Here is a 22,002-nt window from a genome sequence, read left to right as displayed (position 1 = left end):
GCTCCCTGGCCTCTCGGCCACACGCCTCTCTCCCAGGACTGACCCTGCCCCGGGAGGTAACGGAGGCTCCGGTTTTACGTTTCACGGCAAAGGAACAGAACAGGAAACTGTGCGGGGATGGGCGTGACCCCGGACGTCACTGCGGTGCCGAGAACCGGGCCAGATGTGGAGGAGACCACAGCAGACGGGGCTAGGAAGAAGGAATGCCATCCAGCTCACATGACAAGCGTTTTTACTAAGTCACGCAAAAGGGGGCACCTAGCAGTGCTGTAAATAACTATGCGTAACGACACTCTTTGTGTATCTTTTTATTAAGACCTGTATTTACATTCTGCAAATACAAACAGGCTTCCAGTAAACACATCCAGAACAAAGAGCGTTTTCGGACACTTAACCCTTCACCATGGCCAGCAGGACAGGCCAGCTGTCAGCAAGGGGCGCCCCTCTCAGCACAAGGCTCAGAGAACGGGGACGCTGCCCTCACTCCCTGCCCCCACACGGCCCCCGCCATGACCCGCCTGGGAAAGGTGGGGACGTGGGGCACGGGCGGGGCGGGAACGTGTAGGATGCCGCAGGGAACAGAGACAGACGCACCCACGTCTGCCTCCCAAGGGCTTCTCCCAGAGGACGCGGGGCAGACAGGTGCGTCCACACAGGCACAGAGGAGGACTTCACTGCCACCGAGAAGCTCAGAGACAGACCACAGCAGCTTCCCGGCATCTGGTCACACACCCTTTACGAGTGATCTCCGACTCTTCAGGACGCACAGGGCCATTCACAGAAACGCTGCATCCCAGCGCAGCTAACACGATGACAGACAAGTCACCACCTCCCGGGGCTGCTTCCCGCATGCCAAAGGGGACAAAATGAAAGTCTTAATCTCATGACAAAAACTCTGTACATGCAAATAAAAGCTTACAAAATAAGAAACCACCAAAGGCCACCTACAGGGCTAGCTCTTTGTGGAGGCTGCGGGCTCTGGGGACTGAAGAAACTCGTACGGGTCGTGGGTCCCCTCGGGCTGCTCCCCAGCACTGAGGCGAGAAGGGCTTCCTGCAGTCACGGGAGAGAAGGGACGTGTCACCCCAGGGTCTGCCACATGCGCGCAGCTCACGACCCTCCTTCAGGGGCATCCCTGCTCCACGGGACAACTTTAAAAGCGACAGATGCACGTGTGCTGAACACGAATGTCCGCGTGGCTGCAGCCAGCTGAGCCCGGGCCTCAGCCCCGAGCCGTGGCTCCCAGGGATGGGCCACCCGATGGCCCCAGGAAGGGGGCCCCGAGCCTCCACGCAGCAGGGCTGCTGCTTCTGCAGGAAGGAAGGCTCCTCGGCCGGGGGCCTCCGACAACCCCAGGTTCCAGAGGAGCCCCAGTGTCACCCTGAGTCCACCAGGACTTTGGGGCCCTCATATCTGGAGCTGCCCGAGGGTCACCTGGAAGCTCCTTCATGTGCCTTTATCACAAGGTTAACGGGACCAAAATGCTGGTCCTTCAGACAATTTTAGCCAAACCTCTACAGGTGAACACTCATCGCCCCTCCCCCGAACGCCCAGATCTGTACATTGAAAGAGTAACTCGCTGTCTGTATCTGGGAACTGAAACAGCAGCGTGAGGACTCATCTAGCGCATTCAAGCAGCCAGGAGACGCACTGTCCGGGCGGGGTCCCGACACACCCGCCCACCCTCACTGGTTCAACAGGGGACTCCCAGGCCAGGCAAGGTCCTGTGCTCTCCCCACACGAGGGTCCTGCAGGAACACACCTGTCCACACGCTGCTTCAGGAACAGCAGAAAGAAAGCAACGTTCCCAACCCCTCACTCCGGAGGCTGGCAGGTCCACGGCTGGGGGCTCCTGACACAGGACCTGCGGCGCCTTCCAGCCAAGCCCCCAGATCCCTAGACCGAGTCCCACCCAAAGCCTTCACCTCGGTGCAGCCGCCTGGCCCGGGAACCCCAGGGGCCAGGGCCCTCCCGGCCGCGGCCCACGCCACTCTGCACGAGGCGGCCTCACCCAGGTGGCGCTGGTCCCTGTCAGAGGCGTTGGACAGGGAGCTGAGGTTGGAGGACGGCCGGGAGCCTCCACGCTCTGCCTGCGCCTCCTGCAGGTCCTGAAGGAGCTTCGTGGTCTCGTCCAGGCTCAGGTGGCCGTCGTCGTGGTCCAGCTCCTTCTTCACTTTCCCTGCACACACGGGACGGTGGGATGCGGAGGCCGGCCAGCCCGTCCACCCGCAGCCACGCTCGCCCGTCACCACGCGCACCAAGGACGACGAACGCCTGGCCGAGTCTGCCCTGTGCCAGTGTGAGGGTGGCCTCTTGGGGGGTCAAGAGCCGCACACATGCTGTGGTCACCTGCGGCCCAAGCCCCCGGAAGGGCGCGGCCTAATGGTGGGACCACGTCCACCCTGCACTGACCTGGCTCTGTACCCTAAGACGGCCTAAGAAAAACCCGGACAGGGCCCCCGACGCCCCAAGCTGCCTAACGACCATCGGAACGGCGCCCGGCACGTGCAAAGGCGCCGACTAAATCCAGCGCATCCCGCCAGCCACGCCCAGGCAGGCAGAGAAACAGGGACGCGCAGCCCCACCGGGGGAGAGCCCTGCGAATGAGACGCGGGGACAGAGATTAGGAACACGCACCGCGTGTTCCAAAGGCAAAGGACACGTGACCGGAGGCAAGAGGGGGACGACGCAGGAAGAGTGGGTGGAGCTTCTGGGGGTGAAGAGAACGGCAGCTACGGCAAGCCCAGGAGACTGACAGGTCAGCAGAAGGGCGCCCAGCGCCCCCAGGACTCCGCCCGCCACGGCCCGAAACCAAGCAGAGAGAAGACCAAAGGCAGATGGGCAGAGTCGGGCTCAGGGGGGTGCCAGACTCCCCACGTTCAGCTCCAAACCCCAGGCCCAACGACGAAACGCAACCCGTGAAGAATAAACCTAAAGGAGAACAAACCAGGGCTGCTGTAACCAAACTACCAAAACCAGGTAAAATGGAGAAAGCCTCAGACTCCGCGAGAGGAAAAAGAACGGTTGCTCAGAAGCCAGACCGGCCCTTGGCTGGCTCCCACCGCCTGAGTGACCGAGGGGTCGCCGTGCCAGACCGTCTGGGCCACAGTGTGCTTTGTCCTGGGCCCCTGCCTTCCTGCTGCGAGTCTGGGGCCGGGGCTGGGCCAAGCAGAGGGTGCCGGTCGTCACAGCTCCGGCCGGGGGCTCGTGGGGAGGGCGCTGGCAGCTGGGGCCGGGTCTCCCGCAGCAACACCCCCCCGGGCCCCTCCGAGTCCTGGGGTCCTAAGGAATCACACCTGGGGGTGGTCCCGGGGACCCCTGAACCGCTGGGAAACCAGCACACAGCCGGACGGCAGGCTGGAGCACAGTCCTATCCACGACCGCGCTGAACACCAAGGGTCTGACGCGCTTCAACCAGAAGCAGGGCCTGCCAGGCTGCGTGACAGAGCGAGGCTGCCTGACGCCCTTCACGACGGGGTGACGAGGTCCACTTCCAACAGCAGGCGGGGCCCGGCCGCAGGCCCCGGCCGCAGCCCAGGCCATTCTTGCTGGGGCTCTTCCGGGGCTCCAGGGCGGTCAGCAGCACCTCTGGCCTCCGTCTACTTGAGACCAGAAGCACCAGGTCCCAAGGGTGAGGCCAAAGACGCCTCCAAAGGCTGCCACAGGCCCCCTGGGGGACTGCCCTGGGCGAGACCACCGAGGGCGCGCACAGCACGTCCAGCAGGTCTGAAGGGGGAGGGGAGGAGACGCGCCACGGAAACCACTGGCCACGAGGGGCTGGGAGGGCCTCGTCGGCACACAAGCATCTTCCCCGAGGGGGCCAGCCCGGTGGGCACACGTGGACGACGGTGGTGAGCACACCGATGCACTAACGGGGGCGGGACCCCGGCAGACGATTCCCAAGGATGGGGCCTGAGGTCAGACAGGAGAGCCGGGCAGGCCCCATCTGGAGTCACCTGGGGGGTCCTGAGGATGCGGGTCTTCATTGTGTGGCCAATGGGCAGGGACGAGCCACCCTGCCCCCCAGGAAGTACCCGGCACAACCTACCCAGACAGCCGAGCACGGAGATGTCCAGAGAGACGTCCGAATAGGACTTCATGGCCATGAAGTCCAGGGTGGAGCCACCATCCCCGAGAGGGTCCCCCACCTGCAGGAGACAAGCGATGCGAGACAGGAAAGGAGAGGCAGCTGACACGGATGTAACGGCCTGCCAGCCACGGGGAGGCCAGGCCTGTCGCATCGTGTCCACCCCGAAGAGCCCACACCGCAGCCCAGGGGTGAGTTCCCAGTGGATGCCTGTACCTGGACCGGCAATGAAGGCTGCTGGTCTCTGGGGACCTACAGGCGCTGAGGGGACCTGAGAGAGACCCAAGACCTGAAGGGCCAGGCTACCTTCCAGGAACTTAAGAGATAACGCGGCAGATTCCAGAGCAGCGCACTGTCTTTCCTTCTCTGGGCTGACCCACGGAGGCCCTGCTGCGGGCCAGAGCGGCTGGGTCCCTGCCCAAGGCAGCCTGCGGCCCATCCCAGCTCCTCGCAGACTGTGTGAGGCTGGCCCCCAATGCCACACGTGTCTGTGTAGCCCAGACAGAGACCCGAGCAGAACCCTGGCCGCCCCGCGCACCCAGGGGAGATGCCCTTGGCACCTTCTCCAGTTCTGCCCGTCCAAGGGCCCCCACCTTACAGGCACCTGACGCTCTGCCCTGGGTGGGCCCCCCGGTCACCAAGGCCAGGTGACCCCTGGAGTCCAGGCCCCCACACCCTGCCCAGAGTCCTGGCATCTCTGCCCACGTGGCCGCGTGCAAAGCTGGGGGCCACAAGTGCTCCAAGTCACCCCAGGGCAGGATGAGGAAACCACGGCCGGACCGCAGCGGAGCATTTCCTCAGACAGTGCCCGCCCTGGCGCTGGCGAGGCCCCGGGACGCCCCAGCTGACAGCACGTGTCCGCCGGCGAGCCCGCCTTCTGGGAGGACCGGAAGACCCCTGCTCACCCTGCGGGCCGCCCCTCCAGCCCGTGAATCCCTCTGTCCAATTTGGAGGAATGTGCTGTGCCCACACCCTCAGTCCAGTCATCACAGTCGGGATGGGGGGACCACCACTTAAGATTCCCCATCAGCAACGCAGCCAGTTTCTAAATAAAGCATCTCAACCATTTCAAAGGCCAAACACAGCTGTCCTCATGGGAACCCAAACCATTAGGTTTCTACTAACTTGTCCACGAGACGCACCTTTACTTCATCCAGAGGCTTCGTCGGAACGCTTCTCCTCTGCAAAGCAAGAGACAAGAACCAGTGTTCCACAACAGTTTTACACAGAACCGCTCAGCCAGCCGCCCACGCGTGAGGCGGACGCGGCTCATCCGCTGCTCCGAGCTGGCCCTCGTGGGGTCGTGTTGCACTGTGAATCACACGGCCCGCAGGGGCCCGGCTCACGAGACCACCCTGGGGTGAGGTGGACACCAAGGAGAGCACCCCAACCTGCGTCTGCAGCCCTGGGGGCAGAACACCAGAGAGGAAAGTCAGACGTTGGAAAAACAGCCAATGGTTTAACCTGGAAGACGGTTTAACCCAGGAGGTAGAGAGATCCAGAGACCAACTGGATCCCGCCTGGGATGCCACCGCCCTCGCAGGGATGGGGCCACAGGCCAGGCACCCTTCTCTCCGGCCGGCTCAGCGCCAGGGGAGGGCGTACACTTGACCACCCCTGTGACCACCACTCTGACGAAGCACAAAGGTTGCGCTGAGCTGTGTCCTGTGATCTGGCAGGAGCACGGTGTGAAACCACCCTAGCTCTGTGGGTGAACCTGGAAAGTTACTCAGCCTGCGCGCTCTCCATCTGCGATTCTGCTCAAGATCATGTTTCTGAGACTCGCTTGTGTTAAAAGCTTCACAACTCTTAAGTACAAAAATAAATACTGCCATTATTTTAACGTCTATTTCCTCACATGAACTTCTGCTGACATATATATTTCATTATTGGATATTATTTGTGCTATGGCACATCTAAAATTATGCCACTCTGAACACAGTTCATTCAGAAAATTGATCAAACTATTCTTGCCTTCTTTGTCATAAATTGGCCATAAGTGGGGGGGTTTATTTCTGGGCTCTCTATTCTGTTCCACTGATCTGTGTGTCTGTTTTTGTGCCAATACCACACTGTTTTGATTACTCTAGCTTTGTAGTACAGTCTAAAGTCTGGGAGTGTGATACCTCCAGCTATTCTGTCTCAAGATTGCTTTGGCTATTTGGGGTCTTTCGTGTTTCCGTATCAATTTTAAAATTATCTGTTCCAGTTTTGTGAAAAATGCCACTGGTATTTTGATAGGGATTGCACTGAATCTGTGGACTGCCTTGGATAGCATGGCCGTTTTAACCATATTACTTCTTCCAATGCAAGAAAGGACAGTCTGTGCAACAAGTGGTGCTGGGACAACTGGACAGCTACATGTAAAAGAATGAAATCAGAACACTACCTAACACCATATACAAAAATAAACTCAAAATGGATTAAAGACCTAAGTGTAAGACCAGAAACCATAAAACTCCTAGAAAAAAACATAAGCCGAACATTGATATAAATCGTAGCAATATTTTTGTTTTTGGATCTGTCTCCTAAAGCAAAGAAAATAAAAATAAACAAATGAGACCTAATTAAACTTAAAAGCTTTTGCACAGCAAAGGAAACTATAAACAAAACAAAAAGACAACCTACTGAATGGGAGAAAATATTTGCAAATGATATGACCAATAGGGATTAATATCCCAAATACATAAATAGCTCATACAATTCAACATCAGAAAAACAGCCCACCCAATTAAAAAATGGGCAGAGGAATTAAACAGACATTTCTCCAAAGAAGACTTGCAGATGGCAACAGGCACATGAAAAGATGCTCAACGTCGCTAATCATCAGGGAAATGCAAATCAAAACCAAAATGAGATCACCTCACACCTGTCAGAGTGGCTGTCATCAAATAACAAATGCTGGAGAGGGCGTGGAGAAAAGGGAACCCTCCTACACTGTTGGTGGCAATGTACATCGGTGCAGCCACTATGGAAAAACAGTATGGAGATTTCTCAAAAAAACTAAAAACAGAACTACCACGTGATGCAGCAATTCCACTTCTGGGTATATATCCAAAATATATACAAATTCGAAAAGATACGTGCACTCCAACGTTCACAGAAGATTATTTATGTTTGCCAAGACATGGAAGCAACCTAAGTGTCCATCAACAGATGAATGGATAAAAAAGATGTGGTGTACGTGGGTGCGTGCATATGTGTGTATATGTGTATATATATATATATATATATACACATATACATATACACACACACACACACACATACACACATATACATACAACGAAGTACGATTTAGCCATAAAATAGAACAAAATTTTGCGACTGGCAATAACATGGATGGACTTGGAGGATTTTATGCTACGTGAGATAAGTCAAAGAAACACAAATACTGTGTGTTATCACTTATATTTGTAACCTAAAAACCACAACCAACCAGTGAATACAACAAAAAAGAAGCAGACTCACAGATACAGAGAACAAACTAGTGGTAACCAGTGGGGCGAGGGAAGGGGGGAGGGGCAAGATAGGGGAGTAAGAGGTACAAACTACCCTGCACAAATAGGCTGCAAGGATGTACTGTGCAACACGGGGAATAGAGCCAATATTTCATAATAACTAGAAATGGAATATAAACTTTAAAAACTGTGAATCGCTATATTGTATACCTGAAACTTACGTAACATTGCACATCAACTATGCTTCGATAAAAAAATGATAAAGAAATAAAAGCACAATCTAGACTTCACACACAAAAAAGAAAAAAGATACCTGAAGAAATAAAGGCTGAAAATATTCCAAGTTTGATGAAAACTATACACCGAGAAGCCCAAGAAGCTCACCAAATGTTAAGCAGAATAAAGACAAGAAAAGCACACGAAAAAACACCAAAAGTAAACGGATGTAAGTCAGTTATAGAAACTATAATTTTCAAGTGTCCAGAGCAACAGGCAGCACTTTTTCTCCAAATGGCTGGAGAGCAAATATCTGAAGCTTTGCGGTCACGCACGGTCTGTAGCACGTTCTTCTTTTAAATCTTCAAAACTGTAAAAAACATTTTTAGCTTATGGGCCAAAATTTGCCAATCCTTGATCTTGACCCAAAAAAGACACATTAAAAAACGGAAAACAAAGATAAAAATGACTGCAGACACTTCCTCAGAAACAAAGCGAGTAAGCGACCATTTTAAGTAGAGGCTAAAATGTCACCCTATAATTCCACACCGGGAAGGTGACTTTCAAAAACGAAGGAAAACGAAGACACTTTTCAGATAAAAAAAAAGCTGAGTAAATTCGCAGCCAGCAAATCTGTCCTTTAAGAAACTTCAAAGGAAAGTTTTCAGGACGAAGGAAAGTGACAGCAGATGAAAGAATGGTAGGTCTAGAGACTGATGGAGAATACGTGCCAGACAGAGAGGAACTCTGTAAATTTCTCTGAAAGATAACTGACTAAAGTAAAAACAAAGAATAAATAGTAGCAGTGAGGGAGAAACAGCCCCCGACCACCTGAAAACAGCACATCCCCTAGCGCCCAGTCTGGCGGGCACAGGAGTGGCCCAGCGCACCCACCTGCCTCAGCTGGAAGAGCATCCGCGAGTGGTCCCCGCCCGTGATCTGGTCCAGGAGGTCATCCACCAGCTTCTTGCTGTAGCTCCCGGCATCCTTCACAAACTCCTGCAGGCTGGGAGGGGCCGCGAGAGAACAGGCTGGAAGCCGCCCTCCGTGCCCACGCCCCCCCGACACCCCCCCCACAGGACAGGCTCTCGCTGAGCGCTACAGCCCTCCAGGTGCAGCGGTTTGGGGAGCGGAGAACAGGCTGCATCAGAGCGGCCCGGGACCCAGAAGAGTTAAAGAGCGAAGCGAAGAACACGCATCCGCATCCCGATACAGCTCACGCCAGCTTTCACAAAAGCAGCGTACTCCGTTCTGCGCGTTTTGGATTTAGAAACACAGGGAGACTGAGGAGAGAGTGCTGCGGAGGGCTGCACGCCGGGGAGCGGGGCGGCAGGTACGCGAGCAAGACTCCCCACGTGCACCCTGAGTGTCATTTTGATCTCTGGACCGTGTGAATACTTGAAAATCCAAAACAAGACGAAACAGCAAATCTGGAAAGGAGGCCGGGAACAGAACCCACAGGCCAAGCAGCAGAGACAGGCCAAGTCCCAGCAGGGGCCCCGGACTGCAAAGGCCCTCACGTGGGGCGGGGAGGCCTGCGGGCCTGGAGGGTCTCCACCAGGAGCCTTGGGGTGGGGAGCAGGGCCGAGCAGCAGCTCTCCCGGGGGAGAAGGGGCGCTGGCACCGCGAAGGGCGCGGCCTGCTTCCCGGGCTGTTCAGGCGGCCCGGGATCCGTAGGCCTTCCAGGAGCTCGTGGAAGGTCATATATTGAGCTCGCCAGGGGCGAGCTCGTGCCGGCTGCACTTGCTGTCTGAACCACGGGGAGTGGTGCCCCCAGAGCAGAGCCGAGGAGAGGGCCACCACTCGGGACACGAGCCTCCCACCTGCAGCTTCCTCCTCGCTTCTTTACCTCCACTTCTCTTTTCGCACAAAAATCAGAGTTAGGTATTCATTTACTGTGTCAGGGGCTAACTGATTTCTTGTTGTGTACTTTTCAGAGATATTCCGTATGCTCTTTGGAATAAAACAAAGATCTGATATGGGAAGACTCTATTTCTCAGAGACTAGCAAAATCGTTACTTTCCCCATAGGAAACCCCGAAAAACCTCAAAGAATGATCCACTTTTACTTTGTTTTAGAAGACAAAAAATACGAAAACAGTCCTACAGAAATACAATACGCTATCACTAATTTTAACATCACATTTTAATCACAGCTGGGGCTGAACCGCTTTCCCAAAACTCACACGTTGAGACCCTGAGCCCCCGTACCTCAGAACGTGACTGTATTTTGAGATGCGGCCTTTAAAGGTGATTAAGTTAAAATCAGGTCTTTAGGGGGGCGCCTAACCTTGGTGTCCCCAGAGGAAGGGAGCTCAGGACACAGACGCGCAGAGGGAAGCCGGGGGAGGGTGCGGGGGACGGCTGTCTGCACACCGGCGAGAGAGGCCGCGGGAGGAGCTGCCCTGCCCGCACCTGCACCTCGGCTTCCGGCCTCCAGTCCTGGAGGCCGTGAGTGCGTGCTGTACGAGCCGCTTTGTTCTGGCGGCCGGAGCCGTCACGCAGCCACGAGACCCTCTTTAGGACAGCCGCGACCCCGGCTCTCCCTGACGGCGCACGGCCGTCCCACACACGGGCTCCCGTGGCTCCGGCCTGGACCGTCATCACCTCCAAATCCCGACCAAGCGAGTGACCCGAGCTTCAGGGCCGCCTGCGGTGGCCGCGGAGGTCTACTGGAAACAACCCGGCCCCGCTGCCGCTGCCGCGGGACGGCGAACGGCCCCTAGCCCTGCCCGCAAGGGCCGCGCCGCCGCCCACCTCAGCGCGCACTGCACACCCGTCTCGTCTCCGTAGGCCGAGTACAGCAGCTCCACCTCGTCGCACTTCAAGTCGCCGAACACTGAGTTGTTGTGCGTGGACAGGGCGGTGCTGGCACCGGACAGGAAGGTGACTGGGGGGGCGGGGCGTGGCGGCGTCAGGGCTTCGGGCACACGCGCGCCGCCGCCGCCGCCGCGCCCACGCCACGTCCTCCGAGGACGGGGAGGTCACGCAGGAGCCGCACAAGCCAGAGAGCCCAGCGTGAGCCCCACGCGTCCTCCCGCCCTTCGCGCAGGGTCCCCGCTGCAGGCAGTCTCGCGACCCCTCCAACGGATGAAGCGTGACAGCCTGTTGGAGGAAACGTAAACCGCACGCGCAGGCGGCTGCCGAGTGCAGGCCCCGCCCCCCCAGCGGCAGAGGCGGCACCTGCCCACCTGCCCGGTGGGCTCCCGATTCCCAGCACTTCCCGGGACCTGACCTGTAAGATGAGGTTCCAAACCAGGCCCGGACGCGGCGCCTACACGGTGAGCCGGGGCCCCTGGGGCGCTCACCTCTGCTCCTCCGCTCCTCCCTGAAGCCCAGCGCGGTGAAGCCGGGCAGCAGCTTGCTGGACAGCGCGCTCAGGTCCACCGGGTGCGTCTCCTCCTCTGCAAGGGCACCAGGGCCGTGAGCAGGTGACCCCGGAGCCCCCAGCCCCAGGCAGTGATGGGTGCACGCAGGAGGGCGGGCCCGGGGCTCCCTGTGCCCATCTACAGCCGATCTACCAAGCCGGCTGCCTTTCTCTCGTCTCAGCTGCACCGGGATCTCACCTTAGTGCCCCAGCTCTCATGACGACAGGCCAGCGGTCTGCCCACCACAGGGCAACATAACCTTCCCAAACCCAAGCTACCACTCACCACCTCCGAGAGACCTTGGGCCACGTGTCACAAGAGCAACAGAGCAGCCTGAGGGCAATTCCTACGCTGAATTCACCCTTCAAGTTGCTCACGTGACCTGAGCAGGACCCTTCAAATCCCCAATCTGAACCTCAATCTCATGTTCTCTTGCTAAGTGTTGACCAGCTCGCCTGTTCTCTTCTAACGAGAACGTTATGATTCACTCCAACTGAAGGTCAAAAGCAGTGGCCAACGCTTGTCCCCCTCATCCATCAGAGGACACTGAGTGACCCTGCTCATCTTGGTGGTGGCGGGGAAGCACCGAGGGGCACGCTGGGCCATGAGAGCCATCCCACATCCACGCAGGTGAGAACAAGGGGAGTGTTTCACCTGCTGTGTGTGTGTGACAAGCCTTTGAAATACTTTTCCAGAAGATGGAGAAGTGTAAAAGTACTTTAAAGACCACAGCCGTGGCCGTACAGGTTGGATGGACCCTCCCTTCAAGGAAGCTCATGCCTCCTTCGAAAGCTTCCCTGATGCAACTTGCCAAGCAGGTTGTGTGGGGCAAATGCCTGCCTCGTTCTAGCCTCGAGGGCGGGCAGAGCTCCGTGCCCCGGTTCCAACAGAGGAGCCTCAGCTGCGCTGTGAGGCAAACCCAGCCCCCAGGGCATTGCTGCAGCTTTGGGGAGCACGACCCCAAGCGCTTGGGGCTTGGGGCCCTTGGTCCGAAAGGTCTGACCAGCATCTCTGGCCCCACTGGACGGCCGCCCGCGGTCCACTGACCACATTTGCGTCCCGCTGTGTGGGAGACTGGACACGCCTTTATCTACACTTCACCACGGCGTTGTGACCAGGGAAAAGAGGCATCTCGGGCAGGCCATGAGATGCAAGGTCACCGAACGGGACAGAGGTGAGGGGAGCGCGTGTGAGCCGCCCACCGTCTGCGTCCGGCTCGGCCGTGTTGACCACGCTGTAGAGCAGGCTCCCGTCCCCGTTCTTCTTCAGGTAGCCCATCTGCAAGGAAGCACGCCTAAGCGCCTGCTCTCCGGATGGCCCCGGCCCCCTGGCCCAGGGCTCCACCGAGGCACCAACAGAACAGAGGCCTCCGAGGGCAGCCTGAATCCTAAAAGGCCACGAAGTTACTCGTTTCCCTGTGAACAGAGGCCACGTGCACACGTGTGCGATCGAAGAACTTCTGGGACGGGCTCCAAACAGGAGCTTTGAAGACAGAGAGCGAACCCTAGAAACAGCCTTCTCCAGCAGTCAGAGGCCCGAGCACAGCGAGCTGGGTCGGGGCCTGGTCAAGGAGACCAGAGATCCACCTCTGACACCCGTGGGAACTCATCTCCGTTTGAAAACCAGCCTGCGCGCAGAGCAGCCCCTGCACAGGCTGTCGGGAGGGCCCAGGAAGGGGAGGCTGCCGCGTGGGTCCGTGTGCGCGAGGGGCCCAGCGTCCGAGCAGAGTGAGTAGGGCACGGGGTAGAGGGGGACGGAGAGGCGACGTAAGTCGGGTTTCTCACGGTGGAACTGCGAAACTGTAAGGGGGAAAAGCAAAGCAGACCCACTGGTGTTGGACGGAATTGGACGTTTCCGTGTGAAAACTCGGTGTTCAGTGAACGTAAACACGGATGTCAGTACAGGCTGTACGGACGGACGGGGCCTTCCTAGCTTTGTCCACCAGGGCCCAGGTCTAGGTCTGGGATGCCGCTCTCCGCTAGGGAACCAGGGCTCCTCGGAGAAATGCTGACTCCAGGGCTGAAAGGCCACAGGAGTGCAGACAAGCGAGCTCAACAGAAAGAACTATCACGTGAGCCACACGGGCAACTTCAAACTTTCTAGAAGGCACATTGGAAAGAAAAAGAAACACGTGGCGTAAAATATAACGCATTTCATATAACCCGACACATCCAAATTGTTACCACTTCAAACTTCATGTAAAATGTAAATTCCAACGCATGTTTCGCAGACTTAGGACAAAAAAAAAAGTAAAGCTGTAATACATCTTTACCCAGACTACACGTTGAAATAAAATTTTAAACGTATCACGTCAAACTAAACACTAGGGTTAATTTCATCTGTGTCCTTGCTAATACGACTACTAGGAAGTTTAAAGCCGCACACGTGTGTGATTCACGCTATTTCTATTGGATGCATGGATGGAGGACACCTTGTGGGTGACAGAGAAGGTGCTCAGAAGAGGGCGGGCCCCCTCGTGAGGACCAGCAGCCCTCTGCACAGGCTCACACCTGGGTCACGGACACGTGAGCACACAGGGGAAAGGATTCACCTACAGCGGAGAGTCCTGGCCGGCTTGGCCTCGGCCCAGGGACAGAGGTTAGCGGCCCGCACACAACCACACCCCTCCTGTCCTTGAGGTGCCCTTGGAGTCCCTCCCTGCCCTCCGGGAGACCGGCCAGCAGGCTACCACGGCCAGTGGGGACGAGGAGCAGACCCCTCCGGTGACAACAGCGCCGCCGGGACCCCAGCGGGACTCCGACCACATGCTCGTAACGACCGGCTAACCTCTCGCTCGTGACGGCCGTGCCACTGTCCTGGCAGAAACACAGCCATCCCGTTCGGAAGTGCTACCTTGCCACCGGGGACCAGCCGGTTGATCCTGTCCCGGGCCTCGTCAGCCGCGTGCTCCACCAAGGCCAGGACGTGCTCCTCCGCAGTGCTGTCGGTCAGGCTGCAGGCGTTTCCTTCCGGCTCGAACATGCAGCTATGAGGCAGAAACAGGCAGGAGTCAACGGGCCGCACGTGGGCATGCTCACCCCTCATCCCCACAGTCCGTCCCTCACGCCACGCCAGGGCGTGGCACAGGGCAGCGCAGAGCGCACTGTAGCTCCCTTCCTTCTACTTCCGACGCTTCCGCTAAGACGACAAAGTACAAACCAAGCAGATGCTCCACGTTTCTTGTGTCTCGGCTACGCGTTTCGGTCACTTTAAGAGCAACAGGGGCCTCACGGGTTAGTGCCACTCGAGGCGCCAGTAAAAAAATGACAATCCCACGCGGGGCTGGGGCGCTGGCAGTGAGCCTGGGCTGGAGAGCCCCCCGGGACCCAGGGCGCCTAAGACCGCAGAGGCAGAGGAAGAGCGGACTGCCAGCGCCCGAGGGAGGCGCCCCCCACCCCCTCCCAGTGGAAGGCTCTAGAAGCAGAGGCGCCGAGCCCCTGCAAGGAACTGTGGGGCTGGGTGAGCCTCCTGGGGCTCTCGAGCCTGCAGAAGGCCCTCGCTCAGGCCCAGGTTCGCAGCGACCGGCGCGGGGAGCCCGCCCTCTCGCAGCTGTCTGCCCGAAGCAGCACACCCGCGCAGAGCCTGCAACGGGCAAGCCCAGGTCGCCAATGCGCGTCCTACGTGGGAGGGCATGTCCTGGGAGTGAGGGGTCAACAAATATTCACACAGAGCATGAGTGTGGGAATAGCAGCGACTGGTCAGCAGTGGACACCGCAGAGCCAAACGGCTGGGCCTGGCAAACCACACCTGGAACAGAGCATGCGTGTGGCCGGCCAGCCGGCGGGGGTCCGACAGGGGTCCTGTCTCTTCCAGGACAAGTCACTGTGCACTGGCACGCGGAGAGTGTGGGTCACAGAACAGAGAGCCGCGCCCCTCACAACTGACCCCGGGGTTCGGGGTCTTCTGACACTCCCTGCACCCACCGCGGCCACCTCATTCCCAAGGTGGGCAAGGAAGAAGGGTCGCCTCCCTCTGAACACAGGGTCCAGGGCCTCTCCCAGCTGCCTTGAAAGCCTGGGGGCTACAAACATGGCCCTCGGCTTCCAAAGAGCAAACTCTCCCACCAGCAACGCAGGCAGCCTGTCCACAGAGGCTGCACAGACCCGCGAGGCCCAGCTCGTCACCTGCTCCCCACAGAGCCCTGGCCCCCACAGTGGGCGGTCCTTTACCTGATGACTTCTCTACTCGGCCTTTTGGATTTCTTAGCAGTTTCTACTTGTACGGGCACAACTTCAGGAACAGGCTCCTCGACGGCTGTGTCTTCGTTGCCCAAAAGAGCTGCCTGCTGAGAAAAATCCATGTCCTGCATAAACGACATGCTGCGCTTCAAAGCTAACAGCCGCTCCTAGAATCAGAAAGGACAGAGCAGCAGGGACTTTACCTCTCCCTCCGGCCAAGGCACCATGACGATGGGATGGGATGGGTGGCCACAGCCTCACCTGGCCTAACAGCTAAGCTGCCATGGGGTGCGGCACCAAAGGACGTGCCAATTGGCCGGGAGTGGTCAGAGCCGGTGGGGATGCACCTCACCTATGGGCTGGTCAGGCCCAAGGCACTGGTCCTAGATGCGTGATACATGCAGCCTGGCTCACGGGAGAGGTCGGGGAAGCCACCTGGGATGCCCGGGATGGCTGTCTGGATTCAGAGAGGCAACCAGGTAAAACAAGCCCGCAACGCAGGCTGCGACCCAGCGACACCAACAGATCTGGAACTCTGCACCAACCCTACGCGAGACCCTGCAGCTGGGGCAGGAGCAGAGAGCAGAGAGCGCCTGCAGGAGAGGGGCGTGGGGAGGGCGGCTGGCTGGGGGGCTACCCTAGAGCAGAGGGTCCACGCCGTGGCCAGGGGCGGATGGATGGAAGCATGTCAGTCACTGTGAGCTTCTGTTTAGGCACAAGGATCGTGGAGGAGGATGCTCACAGCCGAGGCTCCTCGCTCGCTGTTAGAGGGTCCCTTACTTTGCTCATCATCTTAAAGCCCGCGTGGAGGATCTTCTTAGCTAACTTGTAGTACACGGTCTCTGGTCTGTTGTACGTCATTGCATTATCACACATCAGTTTGAAATCTGCCTGAAAAGAAAAAAGAATGCATCAAGTTTGAAACACCACAGATAACAACAGAGAGTCGAGGTTTCTATCAAGAGGCCGGAAGTGGCTGAAACAGAGTGGAAAACAATTTGGCTCTCTAATTCAAGGAGTAACCTTTGTTAATTTATATGAACTTTCACAGGTTATTTTCCACTACAGACTACTATTAAGATATTGAGCATATAGTTCCCTGTTCTATGTAGTAAATCCTTGTTGCCTATCTGTTTTTTATATATAATAGTCTGTAACTGTTAGTCCCAAAGTCCGAATTTATGCTCCCCCCCATGCCTGTCCCCTTTGGTAGCTGTAAGTTTGTTTTCTATGCCTGTGAGTCTGTCGCTGTCTGGTACATAGATTGTTACATTTTTTACACTCCACAAGTGATGTCGTGTAACATTCGTCTCTATCTGACTCACTTCACTAAATATGATCGTCTCTAGGTTTATCCATGTTGCTGCCAATGGTAATATTTCATTCTTTTTTTATGGCTGAGTAATTAAAGAGTACTTTTTAAAAACTCTGAGAAATTTTCATAATTGTTCATCGGTCTTTACTTGTATGAAAAATATTCCAGTGAGAAGCTTGCCAAAGTGTGTAACTTCTTTCTGAACGTGATACACACATTTCACAGGAGTAAAATGCTGGTTCCCTCTGCTTCCTTCCCGACCCACCCTATTCCCTCTCTTTGGAAGGAACTCAGACATTAATAGGAACAAAAACCAACAACCAGTTCTTTTAAGCAAAAGCAGAGGGATTAACTGAGAGGTGGGCATGTCCTCTACCTCTGGGATTTTTCCATAGGATTTAAAATTCTGTCTACAGACAGTGACTCTAGTACCATTAGAAAAACATTTTCCTCTAAAATAAAGAAGAGCCTTAGTGAAAAACTTACAATAAAAGTAAATGCTCGGAAATACCAGCATTTTACCACCTAGCCAAATTCCTTAGAATACACCTGTCACAGGTGAGTCAGACCTCAGGATGGATGACCGCTAACGCAGCGTGTGCCACCTGGAGTCCTTACCAAGTCACGGTGCCGGTGTCCCCAGGGCTGGGACTGAGGCCATAAAGTCCCTCTGTCACAAGGCCCAACTGTGACAGGTTCAGAACACTCTGGAGGACACGTCTTGGCTTTGTCACTGGGTGAGTGACCAAATTAGGGGCCTGCAGGTAGACAGGTCGCCTCTAGGACGTGGATTATTATTGCCCACAGGAGTAGTGCCTGACCTTCCTATGAAAACTTTCCTTTTCTCCCACCCTCCCTTTAGTCTGTTGTGCTGTTTCTGCAGGTCAGCAAACCCTTTCAGTAAGTAAGGTCTCCAGTAAATACAAACAGAAGAGCCAAGCTTTTCCGAAGTTAACAGAACTAAGAAACCTAATGCCTTTTTCTAAGTGACATTATTGTCAATGTTGTCAAGCATTTGTTTTGATCTTCCCCCGAATCTGAAAGCCAATAAGCAATTGTTCCCTCTCACAGCCAGTGCTGAGAAACAGGGAGTTAGGAACAGAGTAGCCAGGAGACATGAAGATTTGTTATCCTAAAAAATTTAAACTCCCGGTTCTTAAGATAAGGAAAATTATGTTTCTAAAAATACCCATTCTGGGGCCAGGCCAAAACGAACACATCCTCGCTTGACCCAACATGTCCATTTATGCCAAAACAGTAACTTAAAAAGAAACACGTCTACTAGCACTTAACATACAGGCCAGCTTCTAGACCGAAATACTGAGAAAAGTACAACCAACCCCTATGCTGGCGAAACGTCAACCCAACGTAGAAACACCCACGAAAACTTGGAACTGGAAACAACCTAAGATGTACGAAGTGTCTACTGGACACGAAGACACATGGAGCCTCCTAACAATTACTTCAGGAGCTGAAATGAATTTACCTTAAATTCCGTGACTGACTTGTATTCATTAGCTACAATTTTGTCTCTCATTGTGCCAAAATCCATCGGGTGTTTTATTATCATCGAGTATCCAGGAGCAATTGCATCCGTGACAGGAAAAGCAAAAAATCCATGAGGATCTTTTCTGAAAACACAAACATCTTCATTTAAACTGGAAAAACCCTGAAATCTAAATTTCTAAACAAAACCCCTCACAGTTAAAAATTTGACACAATTAACCAGATCTTAAGATTTGTTTCTTAAAGATAACAAATAAAATTTATGCTCTTTAAAATTGTGGTATTTTGGATACACTGAAAAGTCCAAAACTACCATCCCGGTTCCCGCCATGACTCTGCATCAGGGTGTCTGACAACCGGTGCAGACTCAGAGGAGATGAAGGAGGTGTTCTCGAGCCCTCCCAGCTCTGCTCCCACATGGCAGTGCCCCACCGCCCCGACTGAGCGTTACCCAGTGAAGGTGAAGTGCTTGCTTCACAGGTGACAGGGGTGAGGCAAGAACACCAGAGAGAGAAGACACCTCAGATGTCCCTTGGCACAAACCCTTTAGAAAAGCTCTTTACCTCTGGAGCTGGCGGAGGAAATGCTCTAGTAGTTGCTGAATAGGCGTGCTCTCATTTTCAGCTGACGATTTCAAAAGTGAAAAAATAAAATTGAACAAAAGGATTTTGGTATCACTTCACCAGAAAACAAACTCCAATTTCTTAATACTTATTTATCTATTTCTCGTTCTACAATGTTGTGGGTTCAAATGGGAACTGGATATAAAGATAAGCAGGGGGCCTCCCTGGTGGCGCAGTGGTTGAGAGTCCACCTGCCGACGCAGGGGACACGGGTTCGTGCCCCGGTCCGGGAAGATCCCACGTGCCGCGGAGCGGCTGGGCCCGTGAGCCATAGCCGCTGAGCCAGCGCTCCACAACGGGAGAGGCCACAACAGTGAGAGGCCCGCATGTGGCAAAAAAAAAAAAAAAAAAAAAAAAAAGCAGATCCCACAAAGCTCAGCAGGGTGAAAAAGGGCACCCACAGCATTGGTCCCCTAAACCCCTCAGACTGCCAACACCCCTCTCAAACAGTGATGTAGAGCCATCACTCATCACCCTGTCTCCAGCCCCCATCACTCCTGGGCCTGGGACATTCCACACAAGGTATGCAGCAGCAGACGAAGGCTCTGGACATAGAAGCTGACCCTGGATGCACCGATATCGTTGTACTTGATATCGTTTACGGGCCTAAACTTCTGGGCACGCCTCTGTTTATCTGTAAAATGGGGATAAAAATGAGAGTTCCTGTGAGGACTCCAATTGTTAACCACGTCTCTGGGCCCACAGCGTGAAAAACACGGTTTTCAAGGAACGTGAACGCAGATGTCGGTACAGGTTTCCTTCCGCAAGAGTATGTATTAAATGGGCCTCCCTAGCTTTGTCCCCCAAGGCCCACACCCAGCGCCCAGATCTGGCATTCTGAATGCTGTTTTCCACCAAGCAACCAGAGCTCCTTGGGGAAATGGCTCACTTCTGGGCTGAAGGGCAACACGAGTGCAGACCTGCGGGTCCCAAGAGTGACGCTCTTGAGTGATCAGGACAGGTCCAAGAGAGCATCGTCTGAGCGTGAGTTTTTCAGGTACGCTGGGGCAGGGGCTGAACGCATGACCTCCAACAGGCCGCTAGGCAGATTAAGCTAGCACTAGTAACCGTAGTAACTTCAGGCACGCTCATCTGAGGCACTGAGGCTCTGTGCCTGACCTCCTCTGTCCACAGCAGGCCCAAGGGCCCTGAGTCCCACCTGTTCCCTACAGCAATGACTCCTGCAGGAGAGGGTGTTGCCAGGAAGCAGCAACCCCACACTGCGATATAGTCCCTCCCCCCCCACCCCGGCAACTCAAAGGTGGCCAGACCCCAAGCCAAGGAAGAAACCCCTGCAGAACAAACCTGCCTCCAGTTCAGCACCTCCCGACTACCTGACGGCCTCTGAGGGAAGCGACCACACACAGATCAGAGCGTCCCGAGCACGCCAGAAGCCTTCCTCTGCTGGAGCCAGCATAGCTCCCAGGGGGGGATGATGTCCTGAGTGACTGATGCCAACACTAGCCTCCTCCCGTCCACAATGAGCTTCTCAATAGCTCCTGGGCTTTAAAAAAAAAAGGCCAGCAGTGGTGGGCCAAGCCCTGCTCTAGAAGTTCAGAGAGGACGGCAAGAACCTTAGGTCCATCCAGCTACTCTGTGTGAGGCCCTGGGAGAGAAAGTGCTGTTCCTTCCTTCCTATGCTTCTCCCAAGAGTTGAAGGGCGGATGCCAACCACTAGTTCACAGCGACAAGCTCCAAAGCTCCAGGACGTCTCTGAAAACGCCGCCACTTGCCTGGCTGTGTCCGGCACGCTCGGACAGGCCGGTCGGGGGGCGGCTCCACCTCCACCTTCTTCCCCGGATCAAAGTCGTCCGCCTCTCCCTCTGTGTCACAGTGTTCCTTTTCCCGTTTCCGCTTCTTCTCTTCCTGTGAGGCAGGGTCAAGGCAGCGAGAGCAATGAAGCACTTGTTAACAGACCTCGCATTCCTCAGGGAAAGCTAAGAGAGAAAAGCCCTCTTCCAGACCCCCTTCTTACTCCAGGCCACCACCCTTCAAAGACCCGCCCCCCAGGGGCCAGACAAGAAACGATGCGCAAAGAGCCAAAACCGAAGCAACCGACCTCCGCACGGCGCACCCTCCGAGAAACAGAACACTCGCTTCCGCTTCCGCAGGCCAGGAAGCCCTTGCTCCACCTGCCCCCCAGGGGTTTCGGCCGCCCTCGCTCACCTTTCGCTTCCTTCTTTCTTCATCGTCAAGGTGCTTCTCCTTCTCCGACTTTTTCTTTTTTTTCTTCTTCTTCTCCTTGTGCCTCTCTCGCTCGTGGTCTGACCTGTCATCGTAGTAACTGGAGTCGTGGCCGGACCCTGAGAGCTCTGTCACTTCACTTCCTCCAACCTTGAGCACCAGCTTCAGGGGTTTCTCCAAAGGCTTGTCTGCATAGTCTGTGGACACGCAGGCGACCCTCACCGTGTGCTCAGGGCGCTCAGAGACGCATACTGCTGCCCTGTCGGCAGCATGGCGGGCCCGGGGGGGGGGGGTGTCACGGGGAGGACACAGAGGCCCAGGAAGGTGGGGGGATCGGCTGAGCTCAGGTGGACAGCAGGGGAATGCCAAAACCAACAGCGAAAGATGCTGCTGGGGGCAAAGACAGGTGGGGTGCTCCCTCCCTCTCGCCCACAGACATTCTCAGGGGGGCCGCAGGGAGATCTCTGGGTCACTGTCGGGGGGAGGAGCCAGACCACGCCTGGGGCCCAGGCGCACCATCCTCTACCCCCAGGTCCCGGCCCGTGGTCACCCCCTTCCTGTCCTGCAGCAGTCCCCGTGCGGCGTCCCTGACACCGGGACCAGGGGCTGCCGGACCAGGGCACAGGCGGGAAAGGCGGGAGAAGACCTCGGGAAACACGGACGAAGAACCACAGAGGTGCTCAGCGCTTCTCTCCAGGATGCGGCCAGAGCTAGACGGACGCTTGAGAGGCGCGGCCCCGAGACCCCCGCCGGCGGGCCCCGGACCCCCGCTCTCGTCCCCGGGATCCCCGCCGCCTCGAACGCCCGCCCGTCCGCCCTCCCGGCGTCACAAAGCGCGTCCGCCGCCTCACCCTCGTACGACGAGCGCCACTCGGCCTTATGCTTCTTGTGCTTCTTGCCCATGGCGACGGCGCCGAGGGCAGCAGCGAGCCCTGCCGCACCGTGGCCGCCGAGCCCTGGCCCCGGTTCTCCGCCCGCCTTGCCGCGGAGCTTGAGGGATCGCGCCGGAAGCGGGCGCCGAGACAGGAAGTGACCCGCCCGCCGGCGCCGGCGCTTCCGGGTCAG

The 22,002-nt window shown here is 56.2% G+C and overlaps 1 protein-coding gene across 8 annotated transcripts; it reads right to left on the bottom strand.

Annotated features, from left to right (window-relative positions):
- Positions 1 to 298: 298 nt before the first annotated feature.
- BRD9 (bromodomain containing 9) lies at positions 299 to 21,951 on the bottom strand. 8 transcript variants are annotated; one of them, XM_032626630.1, is made up of 17 exons: positions 21,789 to 21,951; positions 20,920 to 21,134; positions 20,487 to 20,619; positions 18,694 to 18,754; positions 18,111 to 18,255; positions 16,090 to 16,200; positions 15,301 to 15,476; positions 13,985 to 14,117; positions 12,334 to 12,409; positions 11,072 to 11,167; positions 10,521 to 10,653; positions 8,659 to 8,770; positions 5,230 to 5,268; positions 4,049 to 4,148; positions 2,012 to 2,179; positions 949 to 1,053; positions 299 to 838 (listed from the first exon to the last, which is right to left on the bottom strand). In XM_032626630.1, exons 1-16 carry the CDS (start codon positions 21,838 to 21,840, stop codon positions 953 to 955), a joined length of 1,851 nt encoding a protein of 616 aa, XP_032482521.1. In that variant the 5' UTR covers positions 21,841 to 21,951; the 3' UTR covers positions 299 to 838; positions 949 to 952. The 8 variants fall into 8 exon arrangements, with proteins under 8 accessions (XP_032482521.1, XP_032482523.1, XP_032482524.1 ...); XM_032626632.1 differs by having other exon boundaries at positions 15,301 to 15,416; XM_032626633.1 differs by having other exon boundaries at positions 15,301 to 15,413.
- Between the last annotated feature and the right edge of the window lie 51 nt (positions 21,952 to 22,002).

The sequence above is a fragment of the Phocoena sinus genome, chromosome 3 (genome assembly GCF_008692025.1).
Source record: "Phocoena sinus isolate mPhoSin1 chromosome 3, mPhoSin1.pri, whole genome shotgun sequence".
NCBI lineage: Eukaryota > Metazoa > Chordata > Mammalia > Artiodactyla > Phocoenidae > Phocoena > Phocoena sinus.
This window is presented reverse-complemented; position numbering and strand designations above follow the sequence as displayed.

Bases quoted from the DNA above. Each gene is read 5' to 3' on its own strand.
- BRD9 (XM_032626626.1), bottom strand. From the start codon at position 21,840: ATGGGCAAGAAGCACAAGAAGCATAAGGCCGAGTGGCGCTCGTCGTAC. The intron at 15,477-16,089 runs GTAAGGGACCCT...TTCTGATTCTAG, and splicing joins GCTTTAAGATGATGAGCAAA to GAGCGGCTGTTAGCTTTGAA. The intron at 12,410-13,984 runs GTAGCACTTCCG...GCTTCCTTGCAG, and splicing joins GGCTGGTCCCCGGTGGCAAG to ATGGGCTACCTGAAGAAGAA.